This window comes from Ursus maritimus, unplaced genomic scaffold, assembly GCF_017311325.1.
Source record: "Ursus maritimus isolate PB19 unplaced genomic scaffold, ASM1731132v1 scaffold_10, whole genome shotgun sequence".
NCBI lineage: Eukaryota > Metazoa > Chordata > Mammalia > Carnivora > Ursidae > Ursus > Ursus maritimus.
This window is the reverse complement of record NW_024423344.1, coordinates 52,018,458-52,038,844: the sequence shown is the minus strand read 5'-3', so window position 1 is coordinate 52,038,844 and position 20,387 is coordinate 52,018,458. Positions and strand designations below refer to the sequence as shown.

The window sequence follows — 20,387 nt, the reverse complement described above, 5'->3', positions numbered from 1 at the left end:
GTAGGCTTGCCAGAATGTATGTCTTAGGAGATACTGTATTAAACTTAGTTGGGTAGGGATGGTTTCAAAGAAGTAATTGAGCCAGAAGGTATAGTTAGATTTTGTTATTAAGCATGACTTTAATTTATAAAAATAGAATGAATCAGATGACGTAACTTGTGTCATAAGGTGGATTCTCTGGTGGAGATGTTGAGTTAGTTAGAAGTGCAAAAGGTTTACTGCAGAGTAGCACTTATGAAAAGGAAAGAGAGGAAGCAGGACTGGGCAGGGGGAGCCATCAGACTGCCATGCAGGTCTGACAGAGCCTCTATCACCAATGTTGAGTACGTCTTTTTACTATGCCTGACTCCGTCTTTGGCTGAGGATGGGCATGGGGGAAACGGGCTGCCCTGACAATAGTGTAACTTCAGCTTGAAAGCTCAGGTGAACCTAGAAGTTAACAGCTGGAGGCTGTCAGCTAACTACGTGCCTTCTGTTGGGCAGTGAGTCCTTTCTTGAAGGCAGATCTGAGAAGCACACCTGTGACTGCCACACGTTACAGGATGCCAATTCAACCCAAATTTATATATAGAAATATATATAATAAGGGATTTTTATTTTACAAGCTCAACAATCTTGTTCTAGGAAGTATTTGGAAAAACAGAGGTTTACGTTAAGTAAAATTTGGAAAAAAAAAAAAAGCAAAAAGGAGGGATTTGCCCTGTTAGGTATTAAGATAATCTATAAGATGTTGGTAAATCGAAACAACAGGTTTTATTATTTATGACAGGTGTAGTCATAGACAAAGAGACCAACTGAAGAGTTCAGAACCAGAGCCACATATAAATATAAATGGAAACATGATATATAATAAAAATGGCATCAAAAACCAATGAGAAAGGGATAGACTGCTGTGTAGAATTATAGAGAAAAAGTGGCTTGCCATCTGGAGAAAAAACAGGCTAGCTCCCCACCTTTCACCAAATAAAGGAACGTATTCCATACAAAATAAAGATCTAAACGTGATTCTCCGGAGAGTAATGAACTATAAAGGAAATAGAACATATAGAATATCTTTGTGATATCAAAATGCAGGCTGAGGTTTTAAACAAGAGCCCAAAGGCGCCACTGAGAGTAATAAGATTATATCCACCAGCGAGGAGAGAGAACTGGAAGAACCTAAGAAGGAGTTAACTACACTATAGGGAATCTTCCTAGGATCAGGGCAGCTAAATAAACCATGAGGCGATAGAAGTCTATCAGGAGGTATCATTATGACTAGCCTGCCCAAAATATTTTCCCCTGCCTCTACTTCCTTCTTATTTAAAATTAAGCACATATCCTTCAGTAATCATTTTTGAGTTCCAGATACTGTGCTAAGCGTAGGAAATACAAGGATGAATAAGCTTGAGTCCTAGTCCTTAAAGAGTTCATACCTAGTTAAGGAGACAGAGGAGATAACGAAATAAGACGTTTTAACTCATATCCTACAGGTAGAAACCAAGAGGCAACTATCTTTGCCTAGGGCATCAGTAAGAAGCTGGTTTTTTGAGCAATGAGGAAAGTCATTCCAGGCAAAAGGAATTATCACTAACAAAGTCACAGGGCTTTGAAAAAGCATGGTGTATTGTAAAATGTTAAGTAGGTAACCTAATACTGAACATTCTAAAATGTTACTGAATGCAGAAAGTATTCTATGGCGGTTGTTTTAGTCTTTTCTTAGCACTGATAATCACACTAGCTAATTGTCACCTTTGAAGGCAAAACCAAAGATAAAATACTGAAGTGATAAGGGATCAATGTTAATGGTTAAGAAAAAGCAGCATGCTACAAAGCACTATGACTAAATGTGGAGTAATAACAAGCACTGTACAATGGATTTAGAGGAGGAAGAGGTCACTGTCAGCTCCAGTGGCCAGGGAAGATTTCATGGAAGTGGCAGAGCTTCAATGAATCATTAGAAAAATTGAGAACTGACTGAATATATCAGGGGCTGTGCTTGAAGCAGGAGCTTCAAAACTATAGTTACTAAGGGACAGATAATCAGATACTTGCAAAAATAAAGCAAGAGTGTTGTAACAGAGGCAAGCACAGGCTGATGTGAGAAAACTTCAGAGTGACTTCTGGTTTAGAGCAGGAAGGTCAGGGATGGCTTTCCAAAGGTGATGTTGTATGCACTGAATTATGATGGATGAGTAGGATTTCATCAAGTGAAAGGGAAGAAAAAACATTCTGCAATACCCCCATTAAGTGTGAGAACACACCTCTTCCAAGGAACATAGAATAGCTCAAGATGGCTGAAACAAAGGCTGAAAGGCAGTGAAAGAACTTTCTAAGGCAAATAGGTGGGGGTTTGATTATGAAATTAGAATGTGGGAAGAACTTGATTTTTATCCTGAAGACAACGTGGAGTTGATGAAGATCGTAAGCAGGGAAGTGACATGATTACATCAAAGTTTTACAATGATTACTAATAAAGTCAATGATGATAAAGGCAACTAAAGATGAACTGGTAATGGGGGCAGTCTAAGAGGCAGAGAGATTAAAATGTTGCTATTGTTTAGGAAAAATCAAAGACTTCAAATATATAGGAGCAGTGGTATTAGGAGAGAATGGGTAAAGTTTGAGCAGCCAAAGAAGTGGAGGCATTCCTTGTGGAAATGATGTAGATAAGTGTTTGGAGAAGTGGAGGGTGAGCAAATCAGTTTACCTGGAGTATAGTATTTGGTGGAAGAACGATGGTTAGCTTTGGAAGGCTGGAGGAGAGGGCCAGTTAAGGAACAGTTGGTGATGAAGTTGAAAACTCTGCTGGAGTCAGCCTGAGACAAGTCTATTAAATAAACAGGCTAAACAATTAGGGTTTTACTTTTCCCATAGCAACATTAAAATTAAAAAAATCACTTTTATTGTTGTAAAATATACATAAAATTTACTATTTTAACCATTTTAAGTGTATAATTCAATCGCATTAACCATGCAACCATCAACCCTGTTCATCTCCAGAAACTTTTCAACATCCCAAATAAAACTTTCCCCGTCCTCCCCTGCTCTCCCACCACTGGCACCCAACCATTCTACTTTCTGTCTCTGAGAGTTTGCCTACTGTAGGTACCTGGTAAGTGGAATCTTGATATTTGTTCTCTTGTTTCTACCTTATTTCACTTAGCTAAATCACTTTAACCAATACCCTGGTTACTTAGTGACTGAATTCTAATTTCATTCTACTCTACACGCTATATTTTAAAACAAATGTCTAGCTTTTCTTGATAATTTTTCCCACTTATTGCTTAAGGACACTTCAATCTAGCAAATTATAAACTCAGAGGTCTTAAGGACAGTTTCGTCTACCACTGCCTGCCACAAGAGCTTTTTATTGGTCTACTTACTTTAAGTGTCTTTATATTGCTAATTATTTTCATTTCATTATAGTTTACAGGCACTAGACCTTTTGCAAAATCCCACCTAGCACCTTAACCATAGTAAATAATAGCAAATGAAACAACACAAGCATGATTCAAACTTCCCCAGGAGAAGGGAAGTTAATTTATTTAGGACGCTGATATGAAGGCTCTCTCTTTTGATACTACCTAATTTCCTATCTCTGGCTGAATCGGCTCTATATGAAGAAAATTAAAAACACACTATTCTTATCTTTAGGTGGGGAAACGTCCGAAGTTTCAGATGGTTGGAAACTATTTCAGAACCGTCAAGGTTATCTCACCTTTCTTTTGGGGCATCCCTAGATCATAACCTCTCTGCAATCAAGTCGAGTAATTATGGACAAGACACTAATCCTCTGTAAATCTCAGAGGGTTCGATTACACCAGCCTGTGCTTCCCAACCTTGTCCACACCACAGCGCACACAATATGGTATTGCAGGACACTGAGATAAACGGAGGAGGCAGTACAGCACACCTGGAACCCACTGGCCGCCGTGCGTCCTCGCACAACGCGTAGACGCTCTCAAGGAGCGCTCCAGTCCGGAGGTTCGTTCCAACTGATGCGCCACAGCCGTCTATTACATAGGACGAAGCGGGACTCCCACTGTTTCTGGAGTCAGCGGCCTTTCCCTTCTTGTAAAAAAGAAAATCTTTATTCCGTACGCGGGCCAAGGAGTAAAAAAGCACAAAGGCCGCAAATCACGCAAATAAGCAAAGAATCGAAGTACCGCACTCGACCAGCGCGCTCTCCGTCGATCTTACGTCTCTTCCCAGCAGGCTCCGGGAGTCACCGCGAGACTTCATCAATTCTCGCGATATTTATCGGCAGCCATCTTCTTGGGGGTGCTAGGAGCCGGGAAGACCCCCCGAATCGTTTCCATTGAGCTGCCCTTCGTCTTCGTTTTCTTCACTTTTGCCTCTTCTGCGTTGCCAACTCCACCTGATCCCGAGGCTGAGTGAAAGCCCGGATCTAAGCGCGTGTCGCACTCACGGTCCAAGAAGATTTGCTCGGGTGGAGGGAAGGGGGAGGGCCCGGGCAAACCGTTGCTGCCTCAGCCGGGGTCCGGGGACGGGGAGCTCTTGGCACCCCGTGGATTCGCGGCCTGCGACGGTACCCGCAGAGCTGTTCGCCGATCGGGGCTCGCGGGAACCTGCCACCGGCGCCTCCCACCGCGGCCCACGCGGGCGGCGCGCGGAGGAGGGGGCGGGGGCAGCAGCGGCTGTAGCGGCCGCGACCTGGGCGGGCGGAGGAGTGTGACGGGCCTCGGGGCCGCTGTGGATGGTTTCTAAAATGATCATTGAAAACTTCGAGGCACTCAAGTCCTGGCTCAGCAAGACTCTCGAGCCCATGTGAGTATCAGGGGGCTATCTCCTTGCAGGGATGGAAGTGGGAGTTAGGCGGACCCAGAGATCTGTGCAGTTTCCCGAAGTGTCTGTGATGGAGGCCGAAGCGGTGAACAGAGATTCCAGGGTTTTGTGTTTTCTCCTTTTCCACCCTGGCTTCCAGGTTCAGGATACCCCAGAGAGCCTGAGCTGACCTTTATCTTACAGCTGAGTTGGTCCTTGAACTGATATCTCCTCTTGTTTTCCCGTTATATGTAGACCGACCGCAACCTACAGACATATTTGATGAGGGCCCCCAAATCCGTTTCTTTTCTTCTAGTGAATCCGAGCATAACCTCTTGCCCACAGACTGTTTTAACTGGTTTCTTTAAATAAAGTGAATGGCCCTTATTAGGCATTAGGGCAGTTCTCATGTAAGCCACTCACGTTTTACCTAAATACAGTCCCCGAAAGAAAGGCCACGTTTCCCATGTGCTATCTGGCTCACCCGCACCTCTCTTAACTGATTGAAGATGTAACAGGTGCTAAGGTGTCCAGTAAGGTTCTCTTTTCCCCACTTACACGTTTGTTAGTTTGGAGAGAAGGAAGAAAATGTTACTTATCCATATGGGATATTTGGCAGTTTTAAGTGGGATGCTGTAGATGGACTCTGGGGGGCGGGGGGTTCAGAGTGCTGGAATGCTTTAGATTAGAAAAAATAGTGTTTTAAGGATTTATCTTTTAATACATGCAAAATATATTTTGGGCCAGGTGCTTTATCAAAATTAGTTGATTTACAATAAACAAAATGAAATAGGGAAATTCACTCATTTAGTAATTTTATTAAGTGCCTGCTGTGTATTGTGGGAGGCTTTGGTGATAGAGCTTTTAAATTCCAAAGTTGAAAAGACAGTAATAAATGAGTATAAAAGAAATAAGATAGAATAAAATAGCAGTGGCGGTTGTAAAATAGAGAGTCATATAAAAGACTGATTAGAAGGCCTCTCACAGGAGGTAGCATTTGACCAACACTTAAGGAGGAGAAGGAACCATCTGTGTCAAAGTCTGTAGGAAGACTGTTCCTTGCAGAAGGAACAGCAAGTGCAAAGGCCCTGTAGCAGATATGATCACCGTGTGTTCCAGGAAGAGAAGGAAGGCAACTGTGGCTGCAAGGAACGTTGTGATGGGGGAGAGAATGGAATAACATGAGGCTAGAGAAGTAGGAGGGGGCCGCATTAGTTCGGTTCTTTGAGGCCTTATACAGTGAGACCTTAGATAATTTAAAGCAGGCAGGGACTGATCTGATTTTGTTTTAACTCCACTCGCTTAGTGGAGATTAAGGGGGCAAGAATGAAAGTAGACTATTCGGAAGGGCATTGTAGGCAGGAATGTAGGTCGTTTATATTAGAGTGATAGTGGAGACAGAACGAAATAGGTTTCATAAGTAGATCTGATAGAACTTGCTGATGGATTGGATGTGGGAGATGAGGGAAAGGGAAATCAAGGATAATGACTAAGAAGGTAGCCCAAACAGCTGGATGGGTGATGATAGAGAAGACTGGGAGAGAACAGGTTGAGGGGAGGAGGAAAGGTAATCGGTGTTTGTTACACATCCAAGTTAGATATTTAAGAGGTGGTTGGGTTGAGTCTAGAACTTGGGCAGGAGTAGAGAAAGTTAGAGTCATGCAGAGAGTATTTGAAACTGTGGAATTGTGGAAGATTTCCTGGTAAGAATGTGTTGATAGGGAAGAAAGGAGGGCCCAGGTCTGAAGTAGAAGACTAAGATTTATGTTACTAACGAAACAAATGTATGGCAAGAGAGGAGAGTTGTCAACTTGATGGGATGCTGCAGAGTGGATGAAAAAGGTGGAGGCAGGTAAGTGGCCCTTAAGTTTGGAAAGGTAAAAGTCATTGGTGACCTTAGCAAAATAGTTTTATTGATGTGAGGTGGTCCAGATAGAAGCTTTATTTCAGTGGATGGAGAGAGAGCATGCAACGGTGGTTGTAGTGGTTTAGAGGACGAACTCCAGAGTCTGAATGGCTGGCTTTGAATATTGCATCTGCCACTTACCAGCTGTATAATATTGGGTAAATTACTTAACTCAGTGCCTCCCGTTTCCTCATCTGTATGGGGAAATAATGAATATGTATTAAGAATCCTTGGACAGTGCCTGGTTTGTAATTAGCACTCAAGTATTAGGTGAACAGAAAACATAAAAAAAAAAAGTTTTGAATTTAAATAGCATTCCTTTTTTAAAAAAATTTTTGAATTATAGTTGACACACAATGTTACATTAGCTTCAGGTAAACACGCAGTGATTTAACATCTCTGTACGTTATGCTATAACCTAAAAGATTATTTGTAGTTATGTAGTGTGTATGCTTGTGACTTTTATTCAGTTTTAATAAAGCGTGTTTCAGATATCTTATAGCCTACTTAGATGACTGTGGGACTGCAGTCATTACTGTTAGGATAAATAAGGCCACTGGTACAGCTTAGACAGTGGCAGGAATTGGGATTGGTCCTTTCATAATGTACATTGCTGTGGTAAAATTGAGCCCTTATTGTAGTTCCTACCCCTTTCATTGCATTTCAGGTGAGTTCTTGATGACTTTTAAAGCTTATTCCAATTGTTTAAGACTTGTGGTTTCTAACCTTGGTTTTGTGAAATTTTAAGATGTGTTTGTTATCTAAAGGGATTTTTAGCTTTACTTCGAAAGTGTAATCGCCAAATAGCACCTATTTGAAGGAGGAACATTTGAAGGACCATGGGTAAGATGTAACTCAAAACTCGTATGGAACTTTCTAGCTACTTGTGCTAGTATAGTATCTCATGGTTTTGGACTTCCCCTGCATTTTAAATATGTTAATTCAGCAAACATTGAGTACTTAATCTGTACTGAATGGTAGTGTTAGATATTGGGGATATTGGGAAACAGGCTGAAATAACTATCTTCATAATGTCTACAATTTGGTAGGGAAGACAGAGGTTGAACAAGTAATTATAAGACCTTTGAGTATTATGAAGTCCAGAATGCTGTCAAAATGTATGCTTGGAAGGTCAGGAGAGGCTTTTGCTGGTCTAACATTTGATCTTAGCTTAAAAGGATGAGGAACAGTTTGCTAGGGCAAAAAGGTGGGAGAGCTGTGAAAGCATTCTAGGTTTTGAAGAACAGATTGTATGAAAGCCCTAAAATGAAAAAAAAAAGTGTCTTAGGGGAAATGAAAGAAATTGAAAAAAGACCAAAGGGAAGAATAGCAGTGGATAGTTCCAGAGAGAGGAGCAGGATCATTCAAGACTTTATTGAGTCATGTTACGGATTTTGGATGATAATTGAAGGATAGTGGAAGCCCGAGAAGGGTTTTAGGGCAGGAGAGTTTTCAGATTGACATGAAAACAAACACAAACCCAGCGTGGTTGCAGTGTTTGGCATGAAATAAAAGTCGATAAATCTGCTTGTTATTTGATTATAAGGTCTGTATGTGTCAGGGCTCTGAGTTTTGTGTTTTTTTTTTTTTCTCAAATTACTGAAAATGTAGGTGTTAAAATTGGCATCTTGAAATACTTAAGATTGATATTTTGTTCTCTCAAACATTTGCTTAGTCATACTGCCATAATAAAATGAAATTAGTTGTTGGCCTTTTCTTCAACATTCATTTCTTTTTGCTAATGTGAAGTCCTGGAAAAAAAAATTTAAGCTTTTTTTTTCTTTGGTGGTGATGTTCAATTTCTGTTTTTGTTTTCTAAACAGAAAAGGTTTCCTGTATTTTGAAACTTTCTGTGAGTTTACACATCACTAAATGTGGTGACTTAAAATCATGGACTTCAGTAGCTGGAGGGAAACCTCAAAATCAAATCAAATTTGAAAAACTTAATTTTTCAGAAAATGGAGAGGCAGATAGACTTAGTGATGTGCCCAGATTTTGTGAGGTTAGTAGTAAAGTACAGAATGCATAGTTTTGTGCTCCTGCTTCTATGTAGTGCTGTGGAGGTAATGTAGTGGAAAGAAACCAAGTTTTGTTACCATATAAACTGGTCTTCACGTCAAAGTTCTGCCACTTATTAACTGAGTAATCTAGGCAAATGAACCTCTCCTTTCCTCAATGGTATAATAGGGGGAATTACACTTATTTCCTTCTGTAGTTGAAAGAATTGAGACATAATTTTTTAAAAGATTTTTAAATTAATTAATTAATTAAAGAGAGAGCCATGGTGGGGAGAGGGTGAGGGAGAAAGAATCTTAAGCAGACTCGCTGCTGAGCTTGGAGCCCTGCAGGCTCATCTCACAACCTTGGAATCATGACCTGAGCCACCAGGAGTTGGATGCTTCACCGACTGAGACACCCAGGGGCCCCCGAGTCACATTTTTAGGAGCCTGGCCCTACCCTCCTTCCTTAAATACTGCTTAATTAAACATAAATAGGTTACATTACTGGCTACTGTTAACTATTACCACCACTGCTGCTGCCGCTACCACCTGCATTTGTATGCACTGTTGAAAGTTTTGTATTACTTCCAAGATCTGAGAGGTAAGGATTGTTACTTCATTTTGCAAGTGATGACACTGAGGCACAGAGTTAAGGTACTTATCCAGAGTCACACAGCTAGCCACAGCATGTGACTGCACAGTAATTTAAACTCATGCTTTTTTTTTTTTTTTGCCTCTAGAGCCATGTTCTTAGTTTACTACTACACAGTATAGTGTAATCTACCCTATTATTGTATGCACTTCTTTACTATTACATTTTCATAATACCAGCTGCAGTTATAAAGGAATAAAGTTCTAAAGCATCATGGTTATCAGTGCTTTACAGTATAAGAAAGAAACTTCTTCGGAGTTTTTGTAGTCTTTCTCCCCTCACCCACACTGATTAGCTATACCCTTCTCACCACATTAAAATTATTTTTGTTCCTGTTTTACAGGAAGAATTGAAAGGTGATCTCTTCACTGCTGAACTTTGTTCCTGTTTCCCTCCTTTGATCTTTCTTTTCGTACAGACTTCTTTTGGCATAGAAAGTCAGTTTCCTAGTCCTTAAGGAAGAAAAACTCAGCAATAGAGGCAGCAAAAACAAAACAAAAAATAAAATCATAGTTTTCTTCCAGTCACTTTCATGCTAGCTTTTCCTTTCACTAGTAAATTTAGGAATAGTAATCAGTCTTTACTTTTTCACTCCTTTGTCCCCAACCATTTAGTTCTTAATCCTTTCTCATATAGTCTCTTCCTCCTTATACAAAAACAAAATTGCTTACCTCAGTGTTACCAATGAATTTATTACATGCAGAGATTTTATATAAATTTTATATTCTTTGCCCTAAATATATAACATTAAGCAGTGTTGATGCTGCCTTTTTAACTTCTCATGTCTTTAATCCCTAATACTTTGCTTCTGTTTCTTCTCAAATCAGCTGTCTTTTTTAGTTCTTTTTCTTGCCTTTTAATTATATTTTTTCAAGTTATGTTTCCATGCCTTTTTTCCCTCAACTATTTCTACCCCTGTCGTCTCATTCACATTCATCCCCCTGGATAGTTTCCATTATAATCTGTGCCAGTGGTTCTTAAAAACTGTGTGTGTGTGTGTGTGTGTGTGTGTGTGTGTGTGTGTGTGTGTTTTGGAGTCTGAAAGTTTGATTAAAGACTTCCTTCCTTAGGATATTGCATGTGCTGTATATAAATTTGCATTGAATTTCAGAGCTTTTCCAAGAGAACCTCTAGTCTCTACATTATTTTTCACATATGTATGTTGAGACTTATCCTCTGTTCAAAGCCTTAAGCTCTTATTCCAGTTGCTAGCTGTGTATCTGCCGGGTTCTCCCATCTGAACTTCACACTACATTTCTGAAAATAAATGTTCTCTGAATTTACTAATTTCCATTTCATTTCCTCAAATTTTCCAAGCTTGAAATTTTATTTTTTTAGCTTTTCCTCCCTTCATTCTTTCCCCCTTCAGTTACTCATTGGGTTCTATCTCTTTCTTTTAATAGTTATTAACTAATGACATTGCTCAGTAGGGGGTCTCACACTCCTTATCTAAATTTTTGCAGTTTTTTCTCCCTTCTAGTTCCATCCTGGATGCCCAGCCTTGTTTATATTCTTTTATTTGCTGAAATTTTTAGCACTAAATAAATTGTATACATTTTGACTTGGCTTTCAAAATGTGTAATCTGCTTATCTTTCCAGTTTTATCTTCCCATTTTTTGGTGAGTTTTAATTTCAGCAAAGCTGAACTTTTTTCTTTATCACATTGTTTATACTGTCCCCTTTTCCCAACTTTTAGAGGGTAAGATTCTTTGAGTGCTTATCATATGCTAATCATTATGTATTCATTGAGTGTGATATAGATTCTGTTATTTCAATTTTAAATATGAGGAAGTGGAGTCTTAGGCAGGTTAATATGGGTCATAGCTAATAAATAATGGAGAAAGGATTCAAAACAAGACATTTTGATTTCAGAGCTTTGTTGTGTGTTATGATATACTGCCTTTCTCCATTTCCTTTATATATATTGAAATCAAAGGTCAAGGATGAATCCAGTTCTTCTAGACATTATTTATGATCCATTCATCTGCAAGGAGTGACATGACTTTTTCCTCCTAGCACTAGTTTGCATCAATTATGACATTCACCACTTGCATACTTGTTTAATAATTATTTCTTATTTATTTTAGCTTCATTATTAGAATCTCAGGTCCTTGAAAGTAGACTCCAAATCATAAGATTTAACTGTCTTCCTGTTGTATACAGCACCCAGCACAGTGTCTTCTGTGTGGTATATTAAATACACTGGTTGAAATTTCTAGTTTGTGTAACCATAACCTAAGCAGAGAGAAGTGTAAACTATAAAATGTACCATACTTAAATGAGAATTTTATTTCAGAGCAGCAGATAAGTGAGCAATTTGAAAAGTTACTAATCTCTGGGTCTGTTTCTCTTTATTTTTACTTCATAGCACCTTCAGATTATATAAAGCTTAAGCTATTTTTTTTTTTAGGGGGAAAGGACACTGAAAAATATTAATAACATTTACTCAAAGTATTTTCGAATTCTGTTATGTGCAAGCTGCTGGACTCCATGGAGCTGCCCAGAAAAGAATGCTATATGATAATTCTAGTCTGATGAATTTTACAGCTGGTAGAAGAGTTTTTCTATAATTGATTACTGGTTGAAATATTTTTCATTACCCTCTACATCCCTTTAACTTTTGTTGAGTTGACTCTCATTACCACATTCACTGCTGCAACCTTATTTGGCTTTTTCATCTGAGTGCTGAGTAGTTAAAATGGATTTAGCATTTTCTATATGTTTTAGCACATCCTTGTCTTTGGCTTACAAAAGTTCTCAAATAAAATTATTTTATATGCATATAAATCAAAAGACAGATAGTATTATGAGCAAAACAGAAAATAAGATATTCCAGTGTTTGGTGTCTACACATCAAGAATGACTAATTCAAGCTTGAGCTAAACAGCTTCTAGGAATATTTTTTTCTTCCTCCTGCTTCCTTAGTCCCAGAGAATAGAGAATGAGAGAAATGAGTAGATGGTATAAGCCCTTCCTACCAAACTTAGTCACTTACTTAGTCCCACTACCTCATTTCTGTGGAAAAATCCTTTTCAGTCTACAAAAAGTAACTTCTCAAACAGGTGAAAGTTTATTTTTAACTTGGGGTCGTATTTAGTATTGTGTGTGTTTGAAATAATGGAATTCATTTGAGATCTGTTAGTGATTCTTCCTGAGGTATTTTACCAGCACACAAGCGAATATGTTTATGTATTCTTCTTTCTCCTTTTAACATAATTGGTATCATACTTGGATGTCATTCCACATAATAGATAAAAGTGTTGTCTTTTTTATTACAGTTACATAGTATTTTAATGTAACGAATATGCCATAATTTAACCATCTGTATTGATGAACTGGACAAAAAGTACAACAGTGTATGTATTTACATGACACACCCATGTATACCCATCACTTTGATTCTGCTGTTAATATTTTAGTGTACTTGCCCCTATCCTTCTTTGATGTATTTTAAAGTAAATTGCAGATGTTAGTGAATTTACCTCAGAGTACTTATGCATATCGTTAAGAGTTCAGTATTTATAGTTTTAAAAAAAAGTTGGATATTATATGTATACGATAGTGTCCACAGATCTTAAAGTGTATTGTTTGATGAGTTTTGACAAATGATGTACATCTTTGTAACTCAGTTCCCTATCAAAATAAAGAACATTACCATCATTCTGGAAAGTTTCCTCATTCCCTTTCCCATGCTTCCATTTACCCATAGAAATAAGCACTGCCCTGATTTTTTCCCCACTGTATATTAGTTTTGCCTGTTAAGGAACTTCATACAAATGGAATTTTAGAGTAGGTGCTCTTTTGAGCAGGACTTCTTTTTACTTCTCAAAATGTTCTTGAGATTTATCCATTTCCATATTGTTGCATTTATCTGTAGTTTGTTCCTTTTTACTGCTGGGTAGTATTCCATTATCAAATGCATGCTATATAGTTATAATAATGCCCATGCTATTTTTTTTAGTACTGACTAGTTAATTTAACACATTTTTTCTTTTTCTTTTAATTGAAAATAATACATACTTGTTTTAATTAAAAAAATATAGAAATAGAAACCAAAAGCGAGTCTTTCTAACCCCTTCTTGATCCCCATATGTAAATACATAATTGTATATTTATAAAAATAAACATACATGTATTATGTTTATGTAGGTATATGCAGTTGATCCTTGAATAACACTGGTTTAAATTGCATGGATCCACTTATACATGAATGTTTTACAGTACTGTGAATGTATTTTCCTAATAATTCTTTTAATATTTTCTTTTCTCTAGCTTACTTTATTGTAAAAATACAGTATATAATTACATATAACATATAAAATGTGTGTTAATTGACTGTTTATATTGTTGGTAAGGTTTCTGGTCAACAGTAGGCTAGTAGAGTTTAAGATTTGGGGGAGTCAGAAATTACACACAGATTTTTGACTGGGTGGGAGTTGGTGCCCTTAATCCTTGAAATGTTCCAGGGTCAACTGTTATTTTGTAACATTGACAGGATCATGTTGTTCATATGTTACTGTAAGTGATATTACGGGTAACAGACACTCTGCATATCCTCCCATATGAGTATATTCTTTAGTTTCCTGTTCTTCTCAATGGCTCCATAGTGAATATACTATATAATTCATTTTAATTGTGCTTAAGACATGGGCATTACTTTTTAGAAAAAAAATTAGCATATTTTCTTAAGAGTGTTAAATTCCTGCATATAGTTACAAGAAAGAAAACTTGCCAGAAGGCTTTGAAATGAAAAGTTAAAGTCCTCTTCACACTTCTTACCCTGGCACTTTTAATATGTGGTCTTAATACCTTCAAAATGGCTGATTCCAGTTTTGAGTAGCTCTACCACAGTTTACTTAACCATATTTTTACTTGTGATTTAGTTAGTTTCCTAGGTTTTTTTTTTTTTTACTTTATAAATAACTGCGATGAACATCTTACCATATGTAGTTTCTTTTTCTCTAACTTTTCCTTCTTTCGTTCCTTTCCCTCCCTCATTCTCTTTCCGTCTCCGTCCCTCCTCTTCCCTCCCTTCTCTTTTTTGTTTTTCCTCCTTTCCTCACCCCCCTCCCAGTTTTCATTAGAGGGGAATTATTTTCCAGATGTCACCTGATGCTGCTGTTGGAGGCCTTTTTAACATTAAAAGATGTGTGTTTGAAAGCTCACCCAGGTGTGCTTTTGGCGGTGATTGTTTAAATCCAGTAGTTCGGATAAACTCATGTACATCGTTGTGACAAATAATTTCTCTAGTTTTCTCGTCTCAGAGAGCCATTTAATAAAAAGTGACAGAAGGAGAGGGGCGCCTGGGTGGCTCAGTCATTAAGCCTCTGCCTTCAGCTCAGGGCGTGATCCCTGCGTTCTGGGATCGAGCCCCACATCAGGCTCTTCCTCTGGAAACCTGCTTCTTCCTCTCCCACTCCCCCTGCTTGTGCTCTCTCTCTCGCTGGCTGTCTCTATCTTTGTCAAACAAATAAATAAAAATAAAATCTTTACCAAAAAAAAAGCTAGTCCTTTGAGTGAGTTGTATTTAAAAAAAAAAAGTGACAGAAGGAGAGATAGTATGTCAGTATAAATTCTGGTCTGTTTTTGACTTTATAACTTCTGTATCCTGCTGGTTCTGACACTCCTTGCTGCTGTGCCCACATTCTCCAATTATTAATTTTCCATTGCTTATTGGCAATTTAAAAGTTGTTACGAAAAAGCATTTCTACAAATTTAAGATGTATGCAAATCTTAAAAAGTTACCAAAAGTGAAAAATACTTGAATGATTACAAATTTTACATACAAACATTTAAGTATGCTGTTCAGCAGATCATTTGTTGCTCTTTGTAATAGTTTTTTAATTGAGTAAATCTGCTGAGTAACATTGTGTAAGTTTAAGGTATAAAGTGTGTCATTTTAATACATTTATGTATCAATATGATTGTTGATGTAGTAATATTTATCACATATTATAGTACAATATTATTGTCCATGTGTGTAATACTGTGAATTAGGTCTCCATGGCCTATTTACTACTCATTGCAAGTTTTACCCTTAAACACCATCACGCCTGTCTCCCTCCCTCCCAATCCCTGGTAGCCACCATTTTACTGTTTTTCACAGGTTTAACTTTTCTTAGATTTCACATATAAGTGATTCATACAGTACTTATCCTTTTCTGTCTGATTTATCTTGGCATAATGTGCCGAAGGTCCATCTTTTTTTTTTTCCCCCACAGAAGGAATGAATGTGGCTGAATAATATTCCATCATATTTATGGACCACATCTTTTTTATCCATTTATATGTTGATGGGCATTTGAGTTGTTTTCAGGTCTTGGCTGTTGTGAGTAATGCTGTGATAAAGATGGAAATTCATGTATCTCATTAAAATCTTGTTTTCATTTCCTTTGGGTACATACCCAGAAGTGGAATTGTTGGATTGAATGATAGATCTTTTAAAAATTTTTCGAGGAAAGTCCATGTTATTTTTTATATTGTCTGGGCCACTTTTTGTTCCTACCAACAATGTATAAGGGTTCTCTTTATACTGCATCCTCATCAGCATCTATTGTTTCTTGTCTTCTTGATGGTAACTATTCTAACAGGTATGAGGCAGTATTTCCTTGTTGTTTTGATTTGCATTTCCCTGATGATTCATGACATTAGCATCTTTTCATGTGTCTCTTGACCATTTTGATGTCCTCTGGGGAAGTGGCTATTTAGTTCTTCTCATTTTTTAATTGGAATGTTTGGTTTTGTTTGTTTTTGAGTTGATGGAGTTCTTATATCCTTTGGTTATTAACCCCTTCCAACTTATGGTTTACAAAAATCTCCCTTTGCAGGTTGTCTTTCATTTTGTTGACGGTTTTGTTTGCTCTGCAGAAGCCTTAAGTTTGTTGTAGTCCCACTTGTTTTTGCTTTTATTGCTTTTGCTTTTTGTGTCAGCTTCAGAAACTCATTGCCGATAGCTATGTCAAGGAGTTTACCACCAGTTTTCTTTAAGACCTTTGTTTCAGGTCTTTGAGTTAGTTTTTGTATATGGTGTAAGATTTTGGTCCAGTTTTATTTTTTTGCATAGGACTTTCCAAATTTCCCAACATTTATTGAAGAGACTATATACTTTCCTTTCTTCTTGTAAATTCTTGACGTCTTTGATATAAATTAATTGACCGTGTTTGCATGGGTTTATTTTTGGGCTCTGTTCTGTTTTATTGATCTCTGTGTTTTTATGCCAATACCACACTTTTAATTACTATACTTTGTAATATAGTTTGAAATCAGGGAGTATGGTGCCTCTAGCTTTGTTCTTCTTTTATAAGATTGCTTTGACTATTCAGGGTCTTTTGTGGTTCCATACAAATTTTTGAATTGTTTGTTCTGTTCATCTGAAAAATAGTATTGAAATTTTGATCAGGATTGCACTGAATCTTTAGATTGCTTTGAGCAATGATGGACAATTTCACAATATTAATTGCTCTGCTCCATGAACGTGGGATGTCTTTCCATTTGCTTCTTTGATTTCTTTCACAATCTTGTAGTTTTTGTTGTATAGATCTTTCACTTGCTTAAATTTATTCCTAGGTATTTTATTATTTTTGGTGCTATTGTGAAAGAGATAGTTTTCTTTATTTTTCAGTGTTTCATCATTAGTATGAAGGAATGCAACTGACTTCTGTAAGTCAATTTTGTATTCTGCAACCTTACTGAAATCATTGATTAGTTCCAAAAGCTCTTTGGTTGAGTCTTTGGGTTTTTGTTTTTGTTTTTGTTTTTTTTAATAGGTAAAATCATGTCATTGGAAAATAGTGATAGTTTTACTTTTTACTTTCCAATTTGGATGCCTTTTATTATTTGTCTAGCCTAATTGCTCTAGCAAGGACTTCCAGTTCTATAATGAATAGGAGAGGTGAGAGTGGGCATCATTCTCTTATTCTTGATCTTAGAAGAAAAGCTTTCAGTTTTTCTCCATTGAGTGTTATGCGAGCTGTGAGTTTGTCCTATATGATAGTGTTTATTGTGTTGAGGTATGGCGCTTCTCTACTCTGTCTGTTAAGGTTTTTTATTAGGAAGGGATGTTGTATATTGTCAAATGTTTTTTCTACATCTGTTGAGAAGATCGTGTGATTTTCATCTTTCATTTTATTGATGTAATGTCTTACATTTGTTGATTTGCATATGTTGAACCATTCTTCCATCCCAGGGATAAATCCCATTTGGTCGGTGGTGATGTATAATCCCTTCAATGTGTTCCTTACTTTGGTTTGCTAATATTTTGTTGGGAATTTTTGCATATGTATGCATTAGGGATATTGGTCTGTAGTTTTTTTTGTGGTATTCTTATCTGGTTTTGGTGTCAGGGTAGCGCTAGCCTCATAAAATGAGTCAGGAAGTGTTCCCTCCTCTTTATTTTGGAAGAGTATGAGGAGGATTGATTGGGGTTAATTCTTTAAATGCATCATAGACTTCTCCAGTGAAGCTGTCTAGTCCTGGCATTTTCTTGTGTTGGGAGTTTTTGATTACCGATTCAATCTTTTTACTAATTGTTTTTCAGATTTTCCGTTTCTTCCTCAATCAGTCTTGGTAGGCTGTGTGTTTCTAGAGATCTATACATTTCATCTGTTTATATGATTTGTTGGCATATAATTATTCATAGTACCTTAAGATTTTAAGTATTTCTGTAATATCTATTGTAATGCCTTTTTCGTTTCTTTTTTTTTAATTTTATTTATTCATGAGAGATGTGGGTGGAGTATTTCTGTAATATCTATTGTAATGTCTTCTTTTTCATTTCTTTTTTTTTTTAATTTTATTTATTCATGAGAGATGTGGGTGGGGGGCAAAGGCAGTGGGAGAAGCAGGCTCCCCACAGAGTAGGGACTCTGGGATCACAACCTGAACCAATGGAGCCACCCAGGAGCCCTTCTTTTTCATTTCTGATTTTTATTTTATTTTTTATTACTATTTTTTTTAAAGATTTTTATTTATTTATTTGACAGAGAGAGACAGCCAGCGAGAGAGGGAACACAAGCAGGGGGAGTGGGAGAGGACGAAGCAGGCTCCCAGCAGAGGAGCCTGATGTGGGGCTCGATCCCAGAAAGCTGGTATCACGCCCTGAGCCAAAGGCAGACGCCCAACGACTGCGCCACCCAGGCGCCCTGATTTTATTTTAGTTTTTGAGCGTTCAGGTCTTTTCCTCTTAGTCAGCTAAAGGTTTATCAGTTTTGTTTATCTTTTCAAAGAACCAGCTCTTAGTTTTGTTAATCCTTTCTGATATTTATCTGGTCTTTATTTCATGTATTTCTACTCTGATCATTATTATTTTCTTCTTTCTGCTAACTTTGGGCTTAATTTATTCTTTTCCTAGTGCCTTGAGGTGTAAAGTTGTTTATATGAGATATTGCTAATTTTTTAATATATGCATTTACTGCTATAAATTTTCTTAGAACTCCTTTTGCTGCATCCCACAATATTTGATATGTTGTGTTTTTATTTCATTTGTTTCAAGATAATTTTTATTCCCCATTTGGTTTCTTCTTTGACCCAGTGGTTTAGAAGTGCACTGCTTAGTTTCCACATACATGTAGATTTTCTTACTTTTCTCTTGTTGATTTCTAGTTTCATACCATTGTGGTCAGAGAAGATAGTTGCTATGATTTCAATCTTCTTAAATTTGCAAGATTTGTTTTGTGGCCTATCTTGTGCTGTTATCTTGGAGACTGTTCCATGTGCACTTGAGAAGAATGGTTATTTTGCTGCTGTTGGATGGAATGTTCTATGTATCTGTTAAGACCATTTGTTCTGAAATGTGGTTCAGTTCCAATGTTTCCTTGTTGATTTTCTATCTTGATAATATGTCCATTAACAGATAGTGGGGTATTGAAGTCCCCTACATTTACTTATTGTATTGCTGTCTGTTTTTCAAGATCTGTTTTAGTTGCTTAATGTGTTTCAGTGCTCAGGATATGGGAGTGTGTGTATTTACCATTGCTATATCTTCTTAATGTATTGACCCCTTTATCATTATATAATGATCTTCTTTGACTCTTGTTACCTTTTTTGGCTTGAAGTTTATGTGTCTAATGTAATTATGGCTCTGCCCACCTTTTTGCTTTGCTTTGAATATCATCTATCATTTCACTTTTGAGCCTATGTGTGTCATTAGAGTGGAAATGAGTCTCTTGTAGGCAGAGTTGGGTTGTGTTTTTTTTTTTTTTAATCCACCCAGCACTCTGTTTTGATTGGTGAGTTATTTCATTTATGTTTAGGATGATTATTGATATGTAAGGATTTACTATTGCCATTTCATTTTTTCCTTCTGGTTATTCTGCCTTTTCATTGTTTTTCCTTCTGTTGCTGTCTGTAAGTTGGTTTTCCATGGTGTTTTGCTTAGTCTCCCATTTTTTTTAGTTTCATGTCTCTGCTTTTTGCTATGTGGTTACCGGGACGTTACATAAAAAGTCTCCTAGACAAGCAGTCCTTTTTCTGCTAATAAAAGCTTATCTTCATTTGCCTATAAAGATTCCATCGTTTTACTCTTCCTCTTTTATATTTTTGATGTCGAAAATGATCTCTTTTTATATTGTTGATTTAGTTATCAAGTTGTAGCTATATTTTTAATGCTGACTTTTAAAAAAAATTTTACTTATGTTAAGTAGCCTCCATGCCCAACGTGAGGCTTGAGCTCACAACCCTGAGATCTAGAGTCCCATGTCCCACCACCTGCGCCAGCCGGGTGCCCCTTTAATATGCTTTTTAAAATTTTTTTGCCATTGTTCAGAGTTTAATATACTATTCTTAAAAAGAGTTACAGTATTCTGAGTATTCTATTTATTACCTTAATCAGAGTTTTCTGTACTTTTGTCTTTTCATTTCAGCATGAAGAGCTCTTTTTTTTTTTTTTTAGATTTGTTTATTTTAGAGAGAGAAAGGGAGCAAGCGAGCGTGGGAGGAAGGGGAAGGGGTGAAGGGTCTTTCTTTCTTTTTTTTTTTTTTTAAAGATTTTGTTTATTTACTTGACAGAGAGAGAGAGAGAGACAGCCAGCGAGAGAGTGAACAGAAGCGGGGGGGGGGGGGGGGG

At 37.3% G+C, this 20,387-nt stretch overlaps 1 protein-coding gene and 1 long non-coding RNA gene across 13 annotated transcripts in view; one reads left to right on the top strand and one right to left on the bottom strand.

Annotated features, from left to right (window-relative positions):
- The window catches only part of LOC103659185, a 36,821-nt gene extending 32,795 nt beyond the window's left edge, over positions 1–4,026 (bottom strand). The window contains exon 1 of the long non-coding RNA XR_567429.2: positions 3,896–4,026. This is a non-coding gene — a long non-coding RNA (uncharacterized LOC103659185). The remainder of the gene's footprint in view (positions 1–3,895) is intronic.
- RBM26 (RNA binding motif protein 26) overlaps positions 2,344–20,387 on the top strand; it is an 87,445-nt gene continuing 69,401 nt past the window's right edge. For 8 of the 12 annotated variants that reach the window (XM_008686665.2, XM_040623743.1, XM_040623742.1 and 5 more), the window contains exon 1: positions 2,344–4,770. In XM_008686665.2, coding sequence (XP_008684887.2) covers positions 4,700–4,770 — 71 coding nt within the window. In that variant the 5' untranslated portion in view covers positions 2,344–4,699. The remainder of the gene's footprint in view (positions 4,771–20,387) is intronic. The other 4 variants (XM_040623766.1, XM_040623747.1, XM_040623745.1 and 1 more) reach the window with 2 other exon arrangements.